Genomic DNA, 18,185 nt, shown 5'->3' with positions numbered 1-18,185 from the left:
TTGTCTTAGAAAAATAGAGCAGTCAAACCCGGGAAGTGTCGTTGACCTTGTTGTTGATGACGAGCATAGGTTTAAGTACCTTTTCCTATCTTTCGATGCTTCAATCCGTGGTTTCAATTACGTGAGGCGAGTTATTGTGGTTGATGGGACCCATCTCACCGGAAAGTATGAAGGTGTATTGCTAGTCGCTTGCGCACAGGATGGTAACTTTCAGATATTTCCGTTGGCTTTTGGAATTGTCGACTCGGAGTGTGATGCTTCATGGGATTGGTTTTTCACCAAATTAAGTGAGTGTATCTCGGATGAATATCCACTGGTGGTAGTTTCGGATAGGTGCAGTTCAATAGCTAAAGCATGTCGCAATGTTATGCCATGGGCAACATGAGGGATATGTTACTACCATCTCCAACAAAATATAATTTCTAATTTTCGTGGGAAGCAGCTGATGTACTTGGTGAAAGGGGCAGCATATGCATATACATATGATGATTACAACCGCTACATGGCTTCCCTTACTAACGTAAATCCGGCCCTTGCAGCGTACTTGAATGAGGCAGATCCAGCTTTATGGTCTCAGATTTACTGTCCAGGAGATAGATACAACATCAAGACTAGCAACATTGCGTAATCTATCAACTTCATGCTAAAGAAAGCCAAAGGTTATCCCATCACATATCTCATTGAGTTTATTACAAAAAAGTTAGGTAGGTGGTATTGGAAAAGACGAGAGGATGCACTTAGTTTGACAACCACTTTTAGCCGGGGTGTTGAGTTCTTATTGGCCGTAAGGGAGCATTACGCAGATATGATGACGGTAGAACGCATTGATGGCTGGCGTTTCTACGTTAGGGGTGGGCAATGTACTGTTTGGTTGACTTGGAAGCAAAATCTTGTTCATGCGGGGTGTTTGATGTTGAGAAAATGTCATGTTCACATGCAATTAAGGTTGTCAAGTCAAGTGGATGGCATATGTCTACCGTAGTCAAAGCTTACTATAGAAAAGATTATGTTATGCGTCGCACGCGGCTACAATCATGCCCAATGTCGAGCAGGATCCAATTGGGCCAGATATTCGATGTATACCTCCCATACCGAATCGGAAGCCTGGAAGGAAAAAGAGTCTCGTTGGCTAACATGGCTATAACTGTCATGTAAAAAGCAAGCCGAGGAAGTCTCATAAGCAATATGCTTGTTCAAAATGCAGACAGCCTGGACATACTCGACCTCATTGTGTAAGTAACAATCCCACTTGATACATTTTTAACGTTTTGTATATGATCATCGGTTACACTAACAATTATTTACATAGGTTGCTCAAGACGACGAGTAGAAGTTAACTTCATCGTGAAGTCATCTAGAATTTCCTTAGANTGTTACTACCATCTCCAACAAAATATAATTTCTAATTTTCGTGGGAAGCAGCTGATGTACTTGGTGAAAGGGGCAGCATATGCATATACATATGATGATTACAACCGCTACATGGCTTCCCTTACTAACGTAAATCCGGCCCTTGCAGCGTACTTGAATGAGGCAGATCCAGCTTTATGGTCTCAGATTTACTGTCCAGGAGATAGATACAACATCAAGACTAGCAACATTGCGTAATCTATCAACTTCATGCTAAAGAAAGCCAAAGGTTATCCCATCACATATCTCATTGAGTTTATTACAAAAAAGTTAGGTAGGTGGTATTGGAAAAGACGAGAGGATGCACTTAGTTTGACAACCACTTTTAGCCGGGGTGTTGAGTTCTTATTGGCCGTAAGGGAGCATTACGCAGATATGATGACGGTAGAACGCATTGATGGCTGGCGTTTCTACGTTAGGGGTGGGCAATGTACTGTTTGGTTGACTTGGAAGCAAAATCTTGTTCATGCGGGGTGTTTGATGTTGAGAAAATGTCATGTTCACATGCAATTAAGGTTGTCAAGTCAAGTGGATGGCATATGTCTACCGTAGTCAAAGCTTACTATAGAAAAGATTATGTTATGCGTCGCACGCGGCTACAATCATGCCCAATGTCGAGCAGGATCCAATTGGGCCAGATATTCGATGTATACCTCCCATACCGAATCGGAAGCCTGGAAGGAAAAAGAGTCTCGTTGGCTAACATGGCTATAACTGTCATGTAAAAAGCAAGCCGAGGAAGTCTCATAAGCAATATGCTTGTTCAAAATGCAGACAGCCTGGACATACTCGACCTCATTGTGTAAGTAACAATCCCACTTGATACATTTTTAACGTTTTGTATATGATCATCGGTTACACTAACAATTATTTACATAGGTTGCTCAAGACGACGAGTAGAAGTTAACTTCATCGTGAAGTCATCTAGAATTTCCTTAGATATAATTTGTCTCTGTAATTTTCAGGGATTATCCCACGTGTTCAAGTCGACATTATTAAAGACTAGTACGTAATTATCATTTACTCGTAAGACCATTTTATTTTATGATACTCCTCTTCTTGAACAACCACAATCAGCTAGAGAATGATGAGCCAAATTTTGGGGTCAGTTTCTGATACAAATTCGCATATACAAATAACTGGTCCAATCTGCAACTACTGCGGTAGATCAACGATTATTGTGAAATCATGGACATATGCAAATCCGGGAAGAAATTTCTTCAGATGCACTGTTCTTGGGTTTTCCCATTGGTCAGACGCAGAACCATCACGTGGTTGGCAAAGGCAGAGCTTATTGGATGCGAGGGATGAGATCCGTCGGCATAGAGAAGAAATCAAGGTACTTAAAGAATCTCTAAGAGAAATGAAAGAACAAGTTGTTAACGGTTTGGTGAACTCTGGGTGGTTAACACATATGAGGAAGACAAGAAGAAGTTTGAATGTGATTTACTGGCAGCCAATGAAAGGGAAAAAAATGCTTCAACAATTCATGGTTCTCTCTTGGAAAGGTTTCTTGTTGTCATCGCAATGTGTCTTGGGATGTGTACCAAGTCTCTAAGTTAACTTCAATCTGATGTCTACTAAGATTTCGACTTCAGATGTGTTTCTCTCTACATTCATTGTACCCTTTCGATATCTTTGCATTCGTTGTACCCTTTCGCTATCTCTACATTCGTTGTACCCTTTCGATATCTCTACATTCGTTGTACCCTTTCGATTTCTCTACATTCATTGTATAGTTGCCGTCTCAATTTCACCTATAAATATCCTCTCAATTTCCACTCAATCTATTGTATCTCCTTCTTCGATAACAAGTGAATAAGTTGGTTACGAGCTATGGCCGGAGAGAGTTCCAGTAAGCGTAAGCGAAGCAGTTCCGATTTCGAGTGGGAAGAGGAAGTAATAGATGCCATAAAAGACGCTTTTGAGAGGACGAGAGTCGTGGTTGAAGAAGAGACGAAGGACAGCTTTAAAGCTATTCTTCGTATGATGAGAGATCACATGAAGAAGAAGGAAGAGGCTACCGCCCTTGTGCATCAAGTGGATCTGATCGACGCTCAACTATCCCAACTGAATCAAATATTGGGTCAACAACTTGTCGACTTCGAGGCAGAGCACAAGAGGTTAGAGGAGATGAGAGAGGTTGCGGAAGCTGATGTCAAACAGTGTGTGGTTCCTCCTCCTATTGATTGGGGCAAACTTCATGTCCGTCTTGACGATTAGTTGCATCACCCAAACTCCTATTTGTATTTTATTTTTGAACTTAATGTATGCATTCTGAATACCTATTTCTCTATTTCTATCGGTCAACTCTACATGTCCAATGTGCATCAAGATCCTTTCGAAGTCTCTAAATTAACTTCCGAAATATGTCTACTAGGCTTTCGTCGTACGGTATTGTTTAGAGATGACTACAAGTAATTACTATTTTAATAACTAAGTAATGAGGAACAGACAAATGTAAAAATAAACAGAGGCGACAAAAAAAAAAGAAAAACAAAGAAAAAAAAAGCATCGGTTCTCTCTTCTTTCTCTCTTTTCTGTATTATTTTATTAATATTTTAATAAAAATTAAAATAACACATTTTCCGATAAAGTTTATAACTCTGTCACATTTTATATTATTTTATGTTGCTTCTCTGGTTCTGACAGCAAGAGTAGAGTATCGGCGGGAGAGCAGGTAAAAAAGCACTTTGTTGGGTTTTATTGAAACTCTGTAGATGGATTGGCATTAGGTCCGACATCAAAAGGATAAACCATTGTTTTAGTATTGAGATGTTAGGTGAGAGGATTCCACAAAAATATATGGATAGCAGCCTATCATCATAGTTAAACAAAAAATTTAACTACAAGAACAAAAGTTCTACATGTCTATTGGACAACAATATCCATTCGAAGTCCCTAAGTTAACTTCAGAAATATATCTACTAGGCTGTCGCTGTACGCTATTGTTTAGAGAAGACTACAAGTAATTAACATTTTAATAACTACCTAATGAGGAACAGACAAGTGTACAAATATTATTAACGTTTAACGTTTGAAGTTATGTATATGTTACAAAAAACTGTACAAAAAATACCAATATCCCACGTATAACTAGTAGACAACAACAACAATCATCCTTACACATTAGAGTTTGAAAGGAGGATCACACAAAAAATATCAAGATCCCACCCATCATCAGAGTTTAATCAGTAGGATCCCACCCACAAAATATAAAGATCCCCAAACAGAAACAAAACATCAACACTACATCATCCTAATGAGTCATACATACTTAAAACAAGAGTTTAAGTCTTTCAAACAAATATTATAGCTAGTCGCGGATTGGGGGAGGATCATAGAGCCCAAAGTCGTCTATGTAGTTCTCCTCATTTGGTCCACGGCATTCAATCTCGTGAAATAAGTCACAAGTCATCTTCTCTCTTATCCGTGTGATGTTTGCGTCGCACAAAGTAGTAGGAAAGGCTAACCCAAGAGCATGACATTCTATGTACTTCAAAGTATACACACCACAGTCACCTGGCTTCTTGTTCGGAGGCACTCCCTTTTTGACCCGCTCATGAGTGAACTTCTCGTACAAATACATATGCTTTTGGTCAGGGCTGGCTAACTCTCGCAGCACGTAAGGAACCAAGATGCCAATAGGCTCGATAGCAGATGCAAGCTCTTCGTTGTTGGTGACACTCGGGATGCTGTCCCAGACGACGATGTGTCTCATGGGAATCGAAATCCACATAGCTACCCAGTGCGTCGACTTCACGTTTAAAGGCGCGTATAAGTCGTCCACTTCGAGACCCCATTACTTGTTAGTCTGAGCATACGGTGGATACTCCCCTGCATGGTAGCTGAAGGCACCGGCCGGCAACAGTTTCCCATATCCATTAGCATGTGCCTCAGAATTGACAAAGTCGAGGTACTTCGTTGTCCACAGATGAGTGAACATAGCGTCTAGGAAAGCCAATCTACTCGTTCTATATATCTGAGGATGTTGCGCGTGTTGATGTCTCAATAGATTCAACCTCGCATCCATGTGCTGGATAACCACATGGATTTAAAACGAAGTTATATAAAATTGAAGACTGACTCGAAGTTTTCTAGTATACTTGGAGACGAAGTTTTCTAGTAGACCTACCGAATCTCGTAGCCAGACTGTTTTTGTCTGCAGTTCGTACCACCAAAGACAGCATCGGGATTTCTCTGGGACCTTGTTCTTGTACGTCCTGCGGGTGATGAATGGTTTGGATACATATAAGTTACTAGAGTTTCGACAAATAGAAATTTTGAAACATAACAGAAAAGTTAGTAGACTTACGAATCTTTCTTTAAGAAATCAAGAAAAACCTTCTTCAATTCCATGTCTGCTTTATCAAAAGGATCGTACGATGACGTGGCTGATTTATCACCCATGATAGTCTTGGCTGTGTTATCACCAACAAAAGGAGAACGTTGACTTGACGCCAACCTCTTAACCTTTTCAGCCTTTCCATGTGCCGCAATCCTAGCCGCTTTTTTCCTTGGTTCTTGTTTCTTGGCTCTAGCAGTCTAGTCGGCAGCTGTTGGGGTTTCCGTGCGAATAAACACAGGTGGGTCTGACTCAGTGTCAGATGATTCAGAGCTGACTTTCTTTGGCACCTTCGTATCCGTACGAGTAACAGAGGGAGATGGTTTCAGGGTCTCAGATTGCCCTGGCTTGTTCTGCAAATTCCGGTTTAAAAGTTACATGGTCATTTTTGGAAACAGATAATATTAAAGTCGGTTCATATATTTAATTTGTCTCAAATAAAACAAACAAAGAAAACACGGATATAGAAGTCTACTTCACATAAGGAAGACAGTTGTTTTTATGTCTTCGAAGTTGACAACTTCTGGAAGTCTATTTTTTCCTCGCCTTGTACCTGGTATTGTGATTGTGAGGGATCATAGTAGGAAATTGCAAGTGTTCAGAACTAACCATTTCCGTCTGAGAGTCCTTTTGTTCATTTGATACAACCTCTTTCGTACCAATGGCTGCATGAGAGTCCTTCTGTTCCTTTGATAAAGGATCATCCTCTTTCGTACCATTCACATCTCCCTTCATTTTGGTAAGATCCGAAGCCAGACTTTCAATCTTCCCATCAAACATGTTGAAACCTTCCTTCATCTGATCGAGTAGAGCTGCTCCCCACAGGCCGAGCTCATCTTTAATAGACTCCAAGATATTGAATTCCAAGGCAGTTGAAGTACCTGGACAGTGCCTCTTCCCACTTGGCTCATCAAATGTACCGGCTCTCTTCTTCTCACTCTGTTCCTCCACCTTCACCTTCGCATTGTTGGATTCATAAATACCATCCGTCTGCCACAAACCTCTCCCCCACCTCCATGGACCAAAATCCCCATTGAATGCTCTCAAAATGTTATCAATCTTCTCATTTGCTTCATCGTCTTCCCAAACAGGACTAATCATGCCACCAATGGTTTTGAAGTGTATGAAGTTTGTCTACAATTGATATAAAACAGTGTACTAGTTCAAATCTAACACAATAATGGTTACCGACTCATCTAATATCGTAGATAAACTATAGACAAATCACAGAGGTGCGTACCTGTTTTAGAATGCCCTCTTTGACATTTTTTCTACCGCGAGAACCGCAGTAAGCAAGCAACGGTGGACTTGGATTGTTCCCCAACGGTTCCCCAATTGATTTACCAAAATCAGGCATAGATTCGTACACCCATTTCTGCAGAGCTTTGAGAAATCCGTCTATGGTGTAACTCTGCTTGTTTAAGTCCTTCTCCTTAAAAGATAGAATCAGGTTCTTGAAAGCAACTCTTCCCCAGGGATAATCAAGAAATGCATCTAAATCCATGACTAGCCTAGCCATATTTAGACGGGTGGGCGTTGATGGTTTCCTATCTTCTATAAACCCAGCGTAGATAGCTAAATAACCCAACCTAATACGCTCTATTCTATCCCAATCGTTTGAGTTCTTACATGCTGCAACCAGTTGATGAATACTCGGACCACTGTCTAAATTGAATCTAAGCTTCTCCCAAAACTCTTCCATCTCGTCTGAAACCTCAACCTGTGGCTGCTCCAACGACTCGACATCGTCATAGTTAAGTCCAGTGATGGCTTCAAACTCATTCAAAGAAAATCGTAAAGGGTTAGATCCAACCAGACTCCAGATCTCGTACTTTTTGTTGCAGACTATCTTTAAGGTGAGCATATGGTGAACCAGTCTGGAAGCCCATTCGAATTCGAGCTTGTTGAACTGTAACAAGACACCCAGTCGAGATTGATAAATCTCGTCCCATTCATCCGGCTCGAGAGCTTTGTACAGTTCGTCAAACAACTTCGTATGGTTGTTGTAATAGCCGATGCTTTTTCTTGGAAGAGGCTCATCACCTTTCGTGTAAAACCTCCGACGAAATTCTGGTTTTCTCTCCTCATCCATTCTGCAAGATAAGATTAGGTTTGGAGGGGAAATAAAAAAACGAGAGATTGAGAAAGAGGAAGACTAATCCAATAAGTCTATGCGTCAAATTGAAAAAGAAGGCTACTATCGAATTGCAAAAGAAGTCAACCTTTGGTTTGATCGAAGCGGACAACGGCGGCGAAGACGCGGCGAAGATGAAGATAAAGCGGTTGGGTTGAAGAATACAGAGTTCGTCGAGATCTGGTACAAATTAGTTAAACAAAGTAAGTAAACTGACAATCCGAAAGATAGAGATTTAGGTTTAACATGAACAAAAAATGGGAAAATCAACCATTAGTGATAAGCGATATAGATAAGCGGAAGGATAAGCGGAAGAGATAAGCGGAAGAGAATCGTTTTCTAGTTGCTTATGAGGAAGAATTAGAGATAACTGTCCTATGTTATCTTGGTTTTTTAAGTTGTATAAAATTACAATAATTATAATAATCCCGGTTTTATAAAACCAAACTCGTTTTATTAGAAACAGTACCAGAAAATTAGGAAAAAATTATAAAGAAACCAGTTAAAACCGGTTCCCGCTTATCGGTAAATTAAACATATAAATATTACCGCCAACTAACGTCAAATCAATTTATACCTTGTAATGATTATGTTGACGAGTTCTCTGGCAGACTTCTCCACGGGAAACTGGACCGTCTGCAAATCCATCAAATCAAATTAATATTGTACTATTATGCTGAAGACTTATCAAGTAGACTTCTTTCTGGGGAAACTAAAATATACTTTAAACTGCAAATCCATCAAATCAAATTAATATTGTACTATTATGCTGAAGACTTATCAAGTAGACTTCTTTCTGGGGAAACTAAAATATACTTTAAACTGCAAATCCATCAAATCAAATTAATATTGTACTATTATGCTGAAGACTTATCAAGTAGACTTCTTTCTGGGGAAACTAAAATATACTTTAAACTGCAAATCCATCAAATCAAATTAATATTGTACTATTATGCTGAAGACTTATCAAGTAGACTTCTTTCTGGGGAAACTAAAATATACTTTAAACTGCAAATCCATCAAATCAAATTAATATTGTACTATTATGCTGAAGACTTATCAAGTAGACTTCTTTCTGGGGAAACTAAAATATACTTTAAACTGCAAATCCATCAAATCAAATTAATATTGTACTATTATGCTGAAGACTTATCAAGTAGACTTCTTTCTGGGGAAACTAAAATATACTTTAAACTGCAAATCCATCAAATCAAATTAATATTGTACTATTATGCTGAAGACTTATCAAGTAGACTTCTTTCTGGGGAAACTAAAATATACTTTAAACTGCAAATCCATCAAATCAAATTAATATTGTACTATTATGCTGAAGACTTATCAAGTAGACTTCTTTCTAGGAAACTAAAACATACTTTAAACTGCAAATCCATCAAATCAAAATAATTAATACATCGTTAACGACGATGAACGAGTTTCTATGGTACAGGGACAAAAGTTGCGTATATATAGAATTCTACACTTTTAAGTATAAAGTGAAATGATATAGAAACTTTCCAAGAGTTACACAGGCGTGAATGATAGATGATTATACACTTATATGATGAAGTGAAGTGATATAGAGAAAGTTTCAATTATCCAACCGTGATCAGTCTCCAATTAAGCGTGGATGATTTATATTGACCAATACAAGTATATTGACCAATCACCAATTTTCCGTTGTGAAGATGAACTATGTACTATTTTTTTTAAAAGAGAAAAGAAATGATGTACAGATAAATTTTTTGGTTGCAGTTATAAAATAATCAAAAGGCCCCGGGCTGGTTTATATATACGAGACGAAACGGTTACAATGAACAGTTACATAATTAATAACGCAAACCGTCGTGTCGTAAATCATTAACGAGTAGACATCGTCTACTGACTTCTTAATGTAAACGGGGGAAGTCTACTAAATAGGTCATCTAATGAAGTCAATGATATCGTCCAAATATTACAGAAACTGAAGCAAGTTCACAGATTACAGACATAAATACGCCATTCAAACAAACAGCCACGATAAAGAGAGGTTCACTGATTTTAATTGAAAGATCTACGAAGCAAAAGAGATTAATATAACAATAAAGATTATACCGGCAATTAAGACATTCTCGACCACCGAGCGTACACGACGGACTGATAAACGTAATTCCTTCATCTGATCTTTTACCTTGTCTAGCTCCTGCTGAACCCATAGCTTTTCATCATTTTCCTGGATGGTTGTAATAGAATTCCTTTGGTCAGCAAGTCCACCTCTCATTGCTTGAAGTTCTTGCATAATAGCCTCATCCCACCATTTCATAATATGGTCCTTCTCTCCATCCTATACCGTACCATAGAAATAAATATACCATAAGAATATTATACCAAACGAATAAACCATAATACAATCTAACAACCTCATGGTTATTGCATCCAAAGAAAATCCTTCCAGGATTCTCGGCTATGGTGGAACATTTTATAACGGTTTCCCTTCCGCATAAACATTTGTCAGGAATTCCAACTGTCAGGCCAAGAAAGTTTACTTCGGGTGAACCTTCACTCCATACTTGCAAAGAACTAGAAGATGGCTGAGTGTAGCTGTGTAACCCCATATCTGAGTGCAAAATGAACAAAAAACTATGAGAACATATATATTTTCGAACAAAATTTGCTAAAGCGTTACAAAAGCAAATAGCCGACGATAAATGATGAGAATATTTATCTGAGATGTCCTTGAGTTTCGAAGACGATAAATGATGAGGATAGAATATGAATTTTCGAGAGCAACAATATCGGAATTTTAGAGAGAGAAATTGTGGAGAGAGAGAAAGCACATACAAACTAGGGTTGACTTACAGAAAGAAGTATTTATATGGTTACAGAATCCGGTTAGGTTAAAATCAAGGAATCGGTATGCATTCGGTGAGGTGCAGCTATCGGTTTGATTAAATTGTCGGTGAAATTAAAATAATATAATATTAATAGTTAATGGCATTATAAAGTCAACCACCAATACTCTACAGAGAAGTCTACTTAAGCAAACCCTAAATCAAATAATTTTAACCTAATCAGCCTTTCCTCCCTTAATTTGACTAGTTTATATGTAAATTTATTTTTTTCAATGCAGAAAGTCTATGTGGTTATTATTTGGTCAATAGGTTTACCAAATTACTTTTTATAATTTTTAAAATTAAAATTTAAACTATAATTAACGAGTAGACATATCTTTATGTCTACTCGTGGACGTCAATTGGAGTCTCCCTTAAATGTATCTATTCCAGACTTCTTCGGGGTTACATCTGTCATTTCGGCTCTGTTTTTTGTTTGGTCGTAAGGGAGTCAACTATAATTTCAGCACCCTTAGTGGTTATGTTTCTCGAAAATCGAATATGGGGTCTACGATTTCATTCAAATGCAAATAAAAGTACAAAAATGCAATTGTCCCATAAAACATTAAGTTTTTTGTTTCAATTTGGTTGCAATAAATGTTTTGATTGGAACCAGTTAAGAAAAGCATTAATCCACATACAAACCATCATACACTGTTATTTTTATGTTTCTCTATTAGACGCTTAGAAATGTAACATCCGCGAACCGAAATCCCGATGCAATCGATGCATAGCCGGTTTAGGAAAATTCACTTCCTCATCTTGGTCTCTCACTAAAAGGAGGGTAATTTAATCATTTTACACATAGAAAATTATATTTTTGAAAATGAACAACAAGAGAGTACTTTTTGCAAAATGGTATGGAAAAAGCTACCTCTATAAAAAAAATTATTTGTTTGATTCAGTTTCCTCATCAAACAAAACATGAATTTTCAAAAACAGAGCTATTGGTTCAACTTCATTCTATTGGTAATTTTTTTTTTATGTTGTCTCAAATTATATAGTAAAGTTACACAACAATTCTTTAGCTTTTTCTTATGAGATTTGTCATTATGAAGAGAACATTTTATTGCTTATATTTTATATATTTAGTTCTCCAAGTTTATCATGTTATGTGGCACACATATGTTTCTATAAACAAGTAACTAAGATCAGAACTATATGTTTTTCAAATGGAGCTATTGAAGACATTTTATTCTTGATCAAGCATGCATAGATAAAATTATTATAGTATCTTATGATTATTAAATTTTCCTAATTTTAGTTGTTTGTTCTTACAATTTTCAGAAAATGTTTATCATTCAAAAGACACTGAGCACTTAAATACAAAATTTGTATGGTAAAACAAATAGCTTTAGGGGTTTTTTTTTTTTTTTTGGTAAGACAAAGGGAGACAAGCCTCCTTTAAAAAAAAAAAATAGGAAAGTTTTAAGTGAAAAAGAAAACATTTTACAAAATTTGTATGGTAAAACAAATAGCTTTAAGTGGAACAATAATAAGATAATCAATTGTCAAATTTAAGAAAGAAAACCAATTAAAAAATTATTAAACCTCATTTGGAATAGAAATAAGAAAACTAAAATATTTGAAAATATATGAATTAGAAATAATATAATAGAAAATTGAGAATATCAAAATAATAATTTCTGATTTTATTTTCGCATATCATCTATTTTTCGTTTTGGGCTTTTCCATTATAGTTATATATATATATATATATATTAAATTAAAAACATGAGGGTCTTAATCTAGTAATCTACAATAATAAAACCATAAATACTAATAAATACTCATAAGAGATAATATTTACATGTGGATTCTACTGATTGATTGAAAATTTTGCAAGAAATAAAGAATTAATTCCACATCTTTATATATTGTTTCACATCCTAGAGGCGCATGATGAATCAAAAAACATAAATGAGGAGAGAGCCATGGACACTGTAATCAAATTTAAATAAAGTAATTAACGAGGTAAATGTATGTATTGAGAGATAATTTAATTACTGGAATCCACTGACTTTAGAATGGATCAGTTTCTTTGATTTTGAAAAATGTTTAATTCTCCGAATCATAAATTCATCAACTCTTTTTGATATAAATAGTTGAAATGAGTAAAAAAAAAACAATATAGTGAATTTCTTTGACCAACAATCTTTGGAGAAATTTTATATATCTTCTTTTTGGTGTAATGTTAAATGAAAGTTTATATATCTAATATTTTCCCGGGTATTAATTTTTTTTAATGTAACGGAAAAAATGTGAAAATAAAAGTACGTAAAGAGAAACACGTTACAATAATGATTTAACGAGACATAAGAAGAAGAAATGATTATTTAAATACACATTATTCATTTTTTTGCATAATAACTGTTTTTTGAAACGCGAAGTTTCTGAATCTCGTCGAGTGAGTGATGACATTTTGGTTTCCTTATAAATAAAGAGATATACACATTATTTTACAAAAGGAAAACAAAAAAAAAAAAAACAAGAAAACTGAATTACTCTCTGCTTTCAGTTTATTTCGTTGCGGTTAACATCACACGGCGATGGTTGTAATCTCTGAAATTCCCGGCGGCTCTAATGGCGGCGGCGATGATCCAAACAAGAAACCTCCAGAAGAAACGGAAGATAATAAGAACGAGGATCCTCAAGATGAAGAAGAGAATCAAAACGAGAATCTTCAAGAAGTAGCAAAAGCAAATCTTTCTCCGGTTCTTCTAGAACTTCCTGAACATGTCATGGAATTCATCCTCGCACGTGTCCCGAGACGTCATCACGGGAGGCTTCATCGCGTCTGCCGAGCCTTTCGCCAACTATTCACTTCGCAGCTGATCTTCTCAACGCGCTTGCTCCACGGTTTCACCGAACCGGTTCTTTATACGCTTATCGGATCACCATTTGAGCCTGATGACCCAAGATGGTACGTTCTCGATCGTAGCGACAAGCCTATAAGATTGAACCGAATCAATTCCCTGCCTTGCATGTTAAGAGGAACTGCTGCCGTCACAATCGGACACAAGATTTACGTAATGGGTGGTGTCGACGCCGTTGAGAAACCCCAAACGACTGCTATTGTAATCAATTGCAGACTGCATACGTTGGAGTATCTCCCGGCTATGAAAAGGGCTCGTTACTGTGCAGCCCCTGGAGTGATCAACGGAAAGATTTATGTTATCGGTGGTCGCCGGAAACAAGATGATGATTGGGTCGAAGTGTTCGATGTAGACCTTGAGGTTTGGCAAACTGTGCCTAGTCAGTGCCCTGAAGATGGTAGTAACGATGGTTGGTTTGACACGTATGTGGTGATGCAGGGGAAAATCTTCATTTTGGATGATTTTTGTTGTTTGGCTTACGAACCAAGAGAAGGTTTATGGCAGTCATGGGGATATGAAAGTGAGTTGCACAGACTCTGGAGCTCGTCCCTGTCGTCTTGTGTGGTTGGAGATTTACTGTTTACCCTTGATCTTACGTGTCCTCTTGGTTTGCCAATAGCGGTATACAATCCAAATGAGATGGTTTGGAAACCTCTGCTGACTGTATACATGTCCAACTTTACTTGGTTTGGAGGTTCTCCTGTGTGGAGCATGGCGAATTTGGGTGGCAAGTTGGAGGTTTTGGGCGATTTTTGTCGGGACAGTACGGATATTGTGTGTGTAGAAATTACGTTTGAAACTCGTGAAGAAGGTCATCTTTGGGGGAATGTGGAATCAACCACGGCTGTGTATACTGACGATCACAAGGAAACGATGTTTCCTATCGTTAAGCTTTGTCAAACTGTTACGGTTTGATTATGCGAATCGTGGTGGACGGTCTCTTGCAGTACCAGCAGGTATGTTTCTGTGACTACTGATCATGATGTTTCAGGCAATTTCTTGACCCTCAAGTCTTAATTAGTCTTTCATAAACCTGCAGGTGATGAGAGCAAATGTGAAGCAAGTGTTACAGAAGCTGTTATCTGACACATCAGAGAGTAACTCACTCTCTAGCCTTTCTTTAATCTTTGTGCAATGTCTAGAGTCGGCCATTGTTTTGCCTTAATACAACCAAAACAAACAAAAAAAACTACGATCAGACTTGTTGAAATGCATCTTTATTTTGGGGTTTTTTTTTGTTTCACTAGATCTTTACTGTAAGTTTAAAAACCAGAGTAGTTTAACCTAATCTCTGCTTCTACTGTCTGAGCAATATAAAATCTTGGTTTAGAGATAAAGCAAACACACAGTGATTTAGTTAACCGAAACTACAAAAGTCCTGACGAAGACTGAAGTTACTTAAAATATATCCCATGGCTTTAGATAACCATGGTTTTTTGTCCTGCCTAAGACCATCTCTCTTAACCATATTTATATCAGAAAAAAAAAAAAACCATATTTATATCAGAAATATCACACAAGCTGTGCTTTGTTCTGCTCGATGAGGTAAGTTACGTGGTTGAGTCCATACTTGACAACAACGGGCTTCTTGGATCCAGAAGGCTTTCCTTCGGTCTCAGCTGGAGCCTTCTTCGAAATGCGATCCTTTTTTGCAGCTTTGTCCTCTGGCCTGTACTTGAGAAGAATCTTGAAGAGATTGGTCGCTGCAATAACAAATTCATGTTAAGCAACTGATCATTGAAAATCAAAAGAGAACAAACATATAGATCTCCAATAACAAGAACAAAGCAAAGTGAAACTGATGAGAAGCAATCACTAATATAAAGCAACACCAATAACCAATCTAAGAATTTGGAACCAACTGAAACTGAGAAGCAGATCAATCAACTAATCCAAAAACTTAAAGAGTTAAGCTATATGTGCATTATATCACATATATCATCATGATCTTCACGAACAAGAAGCATATGCAGCATTCTAGTGACAAGAAAGAGTATCAAAGCCTAAAAGTGACAATAATCGTGTACCTAAATTCCATAGTCACTGAATTATTAACCTGCTGTGTAAAACAAAACAAAAACAAAACAAACATCAGTTAAAGAAGCAAATTATTAACCTGCAGTAACAGTAACAGAAGCAGCAGCAGCAGCAATTGTAAGGCTTCTCAACAGGATTTTTCAAGTCGACATATCTATATACACCGTCAAGAACATACACATTGATACAACAAGAATCCCTCCAATAAAATCTCTTCATTTTCTCAGCCAAAAACAAGTAGCAGCAATAAGAGATATAGAAACTCCAAGATGGTACTCTGTTACGGACCAACGTCACGTATCATACTCTAAGCCATAAATCCGTGGGCGAGATTACCAAGATTCAAACCTAGAGTAAAATGTTGCTAACGTTTAATTTCAATCAATCCCTGAAACAGACACCAAAAGATGGTTTTTGATCATTGACAATACATAAAAAATTCTCAGGACAAGCCAATTCAATTTCAAAAATTCCTCAAATTAACCATTGAGCCAACAGATTCAGGATCACAGCTCACAAGATCGAACAACATCAAAGCTTATCTATAAGAAGAAGAAAAAAAAATCAGATATTTCAGGTGGCCTGGGGAGTTTGAAACTCAACAGAATCACAAAAGACTTAGTCTGGGAAACTTGACGCAATTTGAAATCACTAGATACGATCAACTCAAATCAGTAATGCCCAGAACCAGATGTAAACTTACTAAACAGAAATTGCCACCACGAATCCTCCGAGCTTTCGTGTTGGATCCGCGATTCTCACGACTGCCTCTCTCACTTTCACAAATTTGTTTGTCGATGTAAACTTGAGCCGAATCCGGATCGGAGGTTTGCCGCTGTTTTTTGCGACGGAGATGGCTGCGTTGGGGCAAAGAGTCAGAGATAAAACAGAGAGAGGCGGAGACAAAAACACACGCGCTGATTTTATTTTTATTTTTAATTATGCCTGAACCAATCAGACACCTACACGTCTTACACTAGAACCGGTTCTTAGTTAATTACTTGTTACTTTTGATTAGATAGGTGAATTAGGCCAAATCTCGCATACTAATCCGATCCGCTCTGAAAAATATCATGTTCAAGCTTAAATATATATATATATATATATATATATATCCATAAAAATGCAGTTCGTTTTGGCTCTAGGATTTTTAGGGTTTAGTACGATTGGGTTCGGGCCGACTTGAAGACTCCTAAACAAATGTATTTTTATTTGTTTTGTTTGATTTGTAATAGTTGATTAATGATTTATTGTAAATATAGTTTAAAATTCTAACTCTAGTTTTTATATTTATATAATAACCTTATTTATTACTTTTAAAATCTTTATCTATCATATTTTATATAATTTATATATTGTTTTGTTTGGTTAAAGTATTGAAAATTATTTGGTTTTAAACTTTTACTTTTAAATTAAGTTAGTTTTAGTGAATATTGATGAAATATTTAAATTATGATTGATTTGTTTTATAATGTATTTTTTAAACACTGCTTTTTAAGACTTATTATAAACTTATAAGTTTGATTTTTTATTTCTAAGATAAGTTCGTAAATTCCTGAAAAACTCTATAATTCAGTAAGAACTGAACCAAGCTTTAAAATATAGGTTTAAAAATATTTTAGACCAAACTAGGCTAGACTGGATTCAATCGTATTCAAACTTTGTGGATTTCAGATTGGACCGGATTGGACTAGCCCAATTGACACCTCTACTTTTTGTATAATTTTAAATGTTTTAATCTTAAGATACACCATTGGAGGTGCTACGACACTTTTCAACCACAAAGCAGATATATGAAACCATCGAATCAATTGACACCTATAAGTTTAGGTTTTCCTTTTTTTAAAAAAAAATCGACGTCTTTCCCAAAACATAATTGAATCCATCAAATTTATATTCAAATTTAGTCCAATATATAAAAAAATATATCATATTAACAATGAGTTATATCCAAAAAATATATATGTAATAGTTTATTAAACTAGATTAGACGTAATTATTTATTTTTAATTTTTAACACAAAAACCAATACCTTAATTATTTAGTTTGCTTTACTCTTTTAAATATTGTACAATGTCATTGAAATCAAGCTGAAAATAAAATTCTAGGAGACAAATGTTTTTTTTGTATTCTTCTAATAAAAAAGAGCAAAATTTGGAAAAAAATGCATTGTTTTTTAGTTTACTTTTGAAAATAGTTTGTTGAAATTTAAGAAATTTTTAAAAAAAATTACACAATTGAACGAATATAATTATAATCTTTGATTAATTTGTTAAAAGCAATCTAGATCCGTAAATAATACTCTCAGATCTATAAAAAATATACTTGAATACGTTTGAAATTTTGGAAATTATGTGGCTTTATATAAGCTTAATAAATATTAATTGTAAAATCTAATATAATTTTTAATAAACTATCATTATCTTAAAAAGAAAAAAAAAGAATTTATCATCATAATAAATTTATTAAAACTGTTATTGTATAATTTTAAAAATATCCCCATGAGTAATTTAACC

The 18,185-nt window shown here is 36.1% G+C and overlaps 1 protein-coding gene and 1 pseudogene across 1 annotated transcript in view; one reads left to right on the top strand and one right to left on the bottom strand.

Moving 5' to 3' along the window:
• On the top strand, positions 13,271-14,348 carry LOC104760235 (annotated as a pseudogene).
• LOC104763045 overlaps positions 14,966-18,185 on the bottom strand; it is a 10,484-nt gene continuing 7,264 nt past the window's right edge. The window contains exons 2-4 of the mRNA XM_019239944.1: positions 16,373-16,614; positions 15,660-15,691; positions 14,966-15,335 (exon numbers count right to left, since the gene is read on the bottom strand). Coding sequence (XP_019095489.1) covers positions 15,248-15,335; positions 15,660-15,691; positions 16,373-16,614 — 362 coding nt within the window. The 3' untranslated portion in view covers positions 14,966-15,247. The remainder of the gene's footprint in view (positions 15,336-15,659; positions 15,692-16,372; positions 16,615-18,185) is intronic.

This window comes from Camelina sativa, chromosome 18, assembly GCF_000633955.1.
Source record: "Camelina sativa cultivar DH55 chromosome 18, Cs, whole genome shotgun sequence".
Classification (NCBI taxonomy): domain Eukaryota; kingdom Viridiplantae; phylum Streptophyta; class Magnoliopsida; order Brassicales; family Brassicaceae; genus Camelina; species Camelina sativa.
Note: the sequence above shows the minus strand (reverse complement) of the source record. Positions and strands in the feature narration are given on the sequence as shown.